Raw genomic sequence first — 7872 nt, forward strand, 5'->3', positions numbered from 1 at the left:
TTGGTGGAGAAGAAGCTCAAAAGTTTTTCTCTCATGGAGATTAGCAAGAAAACTTCCAAGTTCTTGTTAAGTCAAAAAATTAAAGAAAGAAATTTCAAAGAAATCCAGAAAATAAAAGTTAAAAAATCTTGGGTGTTACATATAAACACCAAAATTTTGATGCGCCCAACCATACACACCTGTACTAGTTCATTTATGTGCCATCTTTTTAGCAAGACGACAGCGGCCAAAACCTTCGCTAATTATTTGGCGCGCCCTCGATTGGCAGGGCCATCTCGAGCGCAAGCCAAACAACCCATGAAACTTGAAGAGTCATCTTCTATATCTAAATAGACGCCTCCCACTACCTAATTTTCCTGGCTCCTCGTGACTCCATGTCATCATCCTCTGCTGGCAACAGAGCTACGCGATGGAACTCCCACTGCCTCCCTGGCCCGAGCTTGCTCATATGCACTAACTTGCTGCCACTAACCTTCGGCTTCCAGGATGCACTAACTTCACTTGGGATTATTGATTTGTCTTCCATGCTACTGCTTTTATTGCTGGCGCTGTATATTCCGCCTCCACGATGAAAGCTGAAACGCTCGCACGACAGCGACTTAATACACATGAAACAACAGCATTCATACCGTCCATTACCTTGAAAATGCAAGCAGTCGCCGCCTTAGTCAATAAAAAGACGTCATCAGCCACACATGATTGCTCGCGTCCTCCTACTCTTTGATCCAACCTCCATCCCTGAATTCTCGTAGGTCTGTGCACCTATTTTCAGGCGTTGTTTGTTTTTCTTATTCTGTTCAGTTTGCTCTCGGGGTTGATTTTTTTGTATAATCTAACGAAGCTAGCTAGGGCGTAATGTCTCAAATCTGACATATACAGTTTGTTGAAAATGGGAACAGAGAATAGTAGCTCTGCCTATTAGAGGAACTGACGGAAAAGAGACCAAGGTGAGGTTAATTTCTTTTTGCATGCTGTTGTAGAGTATCTTGGAATTTGATATGTAATTTCCTCAAGTTGTGGAACCCCAGATTAGCAAACCACTTATTCTCTAGAAAACTGACTTTGCACCTTGCATGCTGTTGGATAGTATACTCTGTAAAAACATATTTTCCCCTTGCATGCTGTTGAAGACACTACTCAGCAGATATTCCAATTGTTAATCTATAGATAACACCGCTTGATATAATATATGTGGAAGTTTTATTATAGAAGTTTATTTTGGCTTGAAGAGACTACGCAACAGATATTCCAATTGTTAATCTATAGATAACACCGCTTGATATAATATATGTGGCAGTTTTATTATAGAAGTTTATTTTGGCTTGAAGAGACTACCCAACAGATATTTCAATTGTTAATCTATAGATAACACTGCTTGATATTATATATGTGGCAGTTTTATTATAGAAGTTTATTTTGGCTCAAAGAGACTACTCAGCAGATATTTCAATTCAGCTTGCAGCAAAATAAGTGTGTATTTTATTTAGCCTCATTCCATCAGCAGCAAGTAAAATGCATTTTATTTAGCCTCAGTTGGTAAGGAGCAATCCAACTTACCACTAAAAAACACACATCTATATAACATCATCCTATCACATTTTCAGCTTACTACTTATCTTTTCAACTAGGATGGACAACCAGTACAAATGGACAACCGAGACAACAGGTACTCCTACTGAAATTAGTCCGCTATATATTTTCATTTCTTTTCGTTTCCTTATTGACAACATACACATATCTTTCTTACCCTTATTGACAACATACACATATCTTCTCCAGGATGCCACCTAATTCTGCAAACAATAATTTTCCATGTTCCACCGTTGGTTCAATAAGAGAAGCTCAGAAGAAATACATGACTGCAATTGTAAATATGAAGAGCACAGAAGACCCAATATTAATAACTTGCAAACGCGAGTCCAAGCCTCAACACAACACAAACCCATTCTCATCTGTTGGATACATGGTTGAATATGAAAAGAATGGGATATCATATATCCATGTCACACTAATTGAAGAAGGCAAACCTACAAACAATATCTACCAGATCCTGTAATAATATGGTTCATGCTACAAACTACTATAGTCGTTACTATTCATGCTTTGACGGATATAGATTTTTATCACATGTTACATATATTTGTACCGACAATAAAAATTTCAGACATTCCTTATGTATGAAATCTATCTATCATTTTATTAATTCAAATTATTTTCTTCTTTCAGATTTCCATGTTACTCCGATAATTTGTAACAAATTTCCGTAGCAACGCGGGGGGCATCAACTAGTTTATTCAATAAGCACCTTTTTTTTTATCTTGAGATCCTCCATCCTGAGGCTGGTCGTAATGAAGTAGTATCATGTATGCCAACTAGGCATATTTGATGAGGTGACATGAAATTAAATGAAAAAAAAGAGGGCTGACTATCATTTTATGATACCATATCATATTTAATGTTGTGCTACTATGTGTCATGCATGACAGTAAATAAACTGTTCTATGATACCAACACATGATACTATACATTATGGATGTAGTAACATACACTAGTATCGTATGGATGATACTAATATATGATACTCCTCGTTATAACCAGCCCGATGCCCCAATTGGTCTTTCGATTTGCATATCACATCCGACCTCATCAGGCAGCATTTGCATTTCTGTTTGTCAGATACTCAGGCTGCCAGAAAAATCAAGACCCGAGCATCCATGTCATTTAGAAACAATAATAATATATTGTGTGTATTTCCTACGTAAGTGTCAACTAGTAGAAAAATTCATTGATGATATGATTGTGTTTTATTATTTCCCCGTGTTACGAATATATCAAAAACATACTTTTCAGAACATTTAAATATATAGTCAAGAGACATGTCTACCTCCAATGGAAAACACGGGAATATAGCCCCTTCAACCTTCATTTTGAAATGTAGTAAAGCTAAGTTCGAGGCTCTTGCACTATGGTGTGCTTAGTTTAAGGCAATTGGAACATCTATTACTCTGTCGGGTAGGTCAACTCTATTATCAATTGAAACATTGCCATCTAATATGTTTACGGATGTAAAAACATAGAACTCGAGAAAAAAAAGGTAGACAATATTTAAAATCAGTTCAGTTACAGAACTTTTCATAATCTAGTGGAATATATACTAGGCAAAGCGTTGACATGTTGTCCACGACATCATCACATATAATCTACTCCAGCATAAATGAGCCATCAGTATAAATTTTAGTGCCTTATTTAGAAGAGACATACGTGCAAGATGTACTTTTCATCTGATCAAGCAAGTGCACTCCCATCCGAAAAAGCCATGACTTTCCTTACAATTGCTCACTAGAGAAGTATTTGATCGAGAGGAATGCCGGGTTTTTCAATAAAATAGTATTGCTCCAACAATATTGCTTAACGACATCAAGTTTGAGGCCATCCTTTGGGTCACGGTCGGGGCAAAGAAATTGGGAACCATCTTACCTGGAGAGTAACAGTTTTTCATTAAGGATGTGTAATTTAGACTCTATTCTCTCTTAGTTTTGAGGAAAAAAATTCATCTCAAATTACTGGAGTATCTGAAATAGTCAGCATACATACCTCAATGATCTGTCCCTGCAAGAGAACCAGTCTGAATTTTGAGATCACCAACCTGTCTGCATATATAGCTAAGTTGTAGCTTCGGTTTTCGAAAGCCATTTCCTCCACCATGTCCTCATACATCACGCCGTTTCAGCCCGGAGAGGCCGTGGCCCCGTGCTGCAGCACAACGACGCTGCTCAGCGCGCTGGCGGCATCCATGGCCTGCTGCTTCTTCCTCGTCGTCATCTTCCTCTGCCTGCGCTTCCTCCACCTTCGCCGCACGCGGCGCCACAGTGCACAGCCCCTGCAAGGGCAGGTCCAGGCCCCGCGGCCCAAGCACGGCCTCGACGCCGCCACCATCGCGCTCTTCCCTTCCTTTCCGTACGGACGGGACTGCTCGGCATCGGCGCCGGACGAGTGTGCCGTGTGCCTCAGCGCCGTCGACGAGGGGGAGACGGTGAGGCAGCTCCCGAGCTGCAAGCACCTGTTCCACCAACAGTGCGTCGACGTGTGGCTCCTGTCCAACGCGTCGTGCCCGGTCTGCCGTGGGAAGGTCGAGTGGGCCACGGGCGCCGATGAGCGCGAGAGAGCCGCTGCATCGGCGGCCGTCGTGCCAATCGAGATGATGGACGATGAAACGCTGTCTCCATCGCCGCCGACGTCGGAGCCGTCCGTGCCGGAGCGGCCGGGCTGGTTTGGCGGGCGAGCCTCCGGCTCCCACTCCGGCCCGGAAACGGACTTGGAGCGGCAATAGCAATCATTGTCTGGGGAGTCCGGAACTCCTGGATATGATAACACGATCTGTGGAAGTAGGTAGCACCAGGTTCGTCATTCGTGTATGCAGAGAACGTGTTGACAGCACGCATTTTATTCGGTCGGTGTAAACGATCAGGATTGCGACTCTAACTTGCATCGGCGCTTGTTCGCCCCAAAATGTATTTCACATCAAAAATAGTGATCACCAATCCGATAATAATGAAGATGGGCGATAGTCCTTCCCTCTCGTTTCTCCCGCCGTCGTGCCCTCCACCCGCCGGCCGCGCTCATCCGGAGCACCAACCCTCCCTTCCTTTTGCTGATCTCGCCCTAGCGCCGCCTCCGCGGGAGGCGGCCAGGACGGCGCGAGCTCCATCCTCCGTCATCCCCTTCCTCCCCCATTCCTCTCCGTCGTCGCCGGTGAGCGCCCCCGGCCCATACCCAGGTGGTGTCGGCGGCGACGGGATATTCTTTACTCGCGCGCCCGTCTTCCCGTCCCGGCACAGGGGCGATGGCGGTGATGCTCGGCTAGGCGGCGGTGGCCGGTGACGGGCGAGGTGACGGCGTTGCTCCTTAGTGGCGGGGTGGCATGGTGGCCGGTGGCGCGCCTCCGATCCAGATCTAGGCTTTGCAGGCCCTATCTGGATCCTAGCGGGCAGGCCCCCATCGCGGCTTTGATGTCTTCTGCGTGGTGAGGAGGAGAAGCATCTCGGACGGTGGACGGCGACGTCGACGGTGTGGCTGTTGCATCGCGATGGTGGGAGCTTTACGAGCTTTGAGGTCCCGGCCGGGCCTGTTTGCCCACGGGCCTGTTATCCTCCTGCTATTGCGTCAGGTCAGCTACCGTCATTGACGGTGGAGGTTGAGCCCTCCCGTGGGCGACAGTGCTGCTGCCCCTAGTCACGGCTCCTATTCGTCCCCGTACAGGCCTCACCTTGCGGTGTCGTGGTGAGACGGCGTGGGGGCTTCTAGACCGTGTTGGAGCAGGGTGGAGGACGGTTTGGTGGCAGGCTCCGGAGCGCCGGAGGTGCAGGTTGGGATCGGAGGAAACCCCTGTCGGCCTAGCCGACACAGACGTAGTGGCGCCTTTGGATGTCGCCGAACCTTCCCGAAGGGCGTTGGGGGCTACCCTTCCCCGCGTCTCGTCGCGTACTGGGGAAAACTCTTGGCAGCAGCGTCATCATCGTTGTGGTCCTTCTTGGAGGTGTTGATTGGTATCGACACTTGGAGTCTTGAAGCTTGGTAGGAGATCCCCGATGGTTGCAGCGGTTGTGAGGCTTCTTCGTTTTTGTCGATCCGCCAGTGTCGACATTTGTTTCTTTTATATTTTCTTTTTCATTTTTTGTGCGTGACTTTGATATTTCGTCTGGTTTGTTTGTAATACAAAGCGGGGGGAATCCCTTTTTCATGACAATCCTTCCCTCTGGCCTCGAGCGACCTCGAACTGTATTTCGTCATGTATATTGCGGACTAGAATACCTTCGAAATTGTAGAATTCTTGGACCTCATAAAAAGGACTCCCAACCACTATCTATCATGGTAGCCAACTAGAGTTTAACGCTATGAATTAATTTCAGGTCAAGCATATTTTTTTACAAAGGAATATATTAATATCGACAAGACACCAATCACAGGCAGTCTCTGCATTTACAAGATATTGCAAATGTGAAATATGATGAAGCATCTCAACCTTCCAAAGGAGAGCCCATAGGGTTTATATTGATAGAACAAGAAAACCTCTCGATGTGTTTATAGTTATTCCACTGTTGAAATAGAAGAAAGGATAGAAACTTAAAAAACCCAAATCTATCTCTAACACACTCTTTCTATCCCTATACGTGAAGTACAAGCTAAGTAGAGAGGGAGAGGGAGAGGGAGTGAGAGAGAGAGAGAGAGAGGGGGGTGGGAGAGGGAGAGGAAGGGAAAGGGAGAGAGAGGGAGAGGGGCGAGAGAGAGACATGCGTGACATAATTCATGGTCAGTTACAATTATAATGTTCAATACTCTCCCTTAATCACAATTGCGCAAGTTGATATTACGCTTGATGTCGGGGATATAACCCCATGATTTAACCCTTCCTATTGGGGCGGGTCAAGCTGCAAGGAGAACATGAGAAGATGGGTCGGAGCACTTAGTCAACAAGCCATCAAGCGGCCCATCACCAAGAGTCATCGGCTCAAACATGTACAAGGCAAGAGACGACATAAGCCTTCCTGAATTGGGAAGAAAGATAAGGTAGATTTGTAGTAAGTCACGTGTGTTTTTTCGACCTGGACATTGTTGTGAACTTGAGGCCTCTACCTATATAAAGGAGAGCCCTTAAGTCAGAAAGATCAAGGAAGAAAACCCATGAGAGCTAGGTTAGTGATTCCGCACCCTTGTTATCGAGATTCCCATCAATACAGACACAAAGTAGGACGTAGGCTTTTACCTCCATCAGAGGGTCCGAACCTAGGTAAATCCGCCTCTCGTTTCCCAATCAACCCTTAGGAGTCGCCACACCTAGACGATGGCCTCACCACTAAGTCCGTTCGCGAGGACATTTGCTGTGACAAAACCATGATAGTTGGTGCCCACCATGGGGCAATCGCAAGGTGGAGTTGAGTTCTCGGAGGGAACTCTTCCCGGATTTTATAGTCGTTCGGTGGCCATGATGACCAAGAGTCGCCGCAACGATGGCTACATCGACAACGCCGGTCGGGACTTTAAGGCCGGCTTAGCAGAAATTAATTTGCATATCCCTTTTGGTTAGATCGATGCAACGGCGCACAGGTTGGACATCTACACCACCATCAACGAGCCGACTCGGCGTGGCCGATGCGGTTGATTTCAAGCTGGTTGTCATCACGTCTTCATCGGTTTCACCCACAGACTCAGCCTTGTGGATGAGCCGGCAAGCAGTGAGGGTATCTTGGACAACCACAACCATGACGACGAGTCTTCCATATTTGACACTGGATCCAGCTTTCCCCTCAGTAATGAGCTTGGGGGAGCTTCGGAAGAAGAAGCTGCCGGGGAGCCAGGCGACCCGCCTCGGTAAGTCACTATTTACATGGCTGGAGTCACGCCTGCACCAAATCCATCTGCGGGAGGAGCCACCGATGGGGCTGGCAGGGTCGAGTAAAATGCCGGTTCAAGCCATGAGTGACATGGTGACCGAGATGACTAAACTCTTGGAGGATGTGGTCACTGAGGAGAACCGGGAAGAGCATAATGCACAACTAGCAAAAATTCGTACAGAGATGGTCAAGATACAAAAAGAGATCAACGTTGAAAACATTCGGATGGCAGGGACGCAGGTTCGAATCCATAATTAGTCGAAGAGTTTACGGGTAGAGGTGTGGCAGCTTGGGCTTCGACAAGAGGCTAATTAGGCGGTTCACCTGAGGAGGCATGAATGTAGGTTACCTCCAGACGTGACACCAACACGCCTATTCGCTAGTCCCCGCACCCCTAGTGCTGCGCAAAACCCGCCACATGGTAAGGGACAGCCGACTCAGGTATCGCCATAGTACTTTCAAAGACCGCGGGGTTAGTTTT

General features: G+C 46.5%; 1 protein-coding gene across 1 annotated transcript; it reads left to right on the forward strand.

Annotated features, from left to right (window-relative positions):
• Positions 1–3173: 3173 nt before the first annotated feature.
• On the forward strand, positions 3174–4527 carry LOC123439626 (E3 ubiquitin-protein ligase ATL23-like). The gene has a single exon (XM_045116317.1). It carries the CDS (start codon positions 3704–3706, stop codon positions 4328–4330), a length of 627 nt encoding a protein of 208 aa, XP_044972252.1. The 5' UTR covers positions 3174–3703; the 3' UTR covers positions 4331–4527.
• The last annotated feature ends 3345 nt before the right edge of the window (positions 4528–7872 follow it).

Source organism: Hordeum vulgare, chromosome 3H (genome assembly GCF_904849725.1).
Source record: "Hordeum vulgare subsp. vulgare chromosome 3H, MorexV3_pseudomolecules_assembly, whole genome shotgun sequence".
NCBI classification, from domain to species: Eukaryota; Viridiplantae; Streptophyta; class Magnoliopsida; order Poales; family Poaceae; genus Hordeum; species Hordeum vulgare.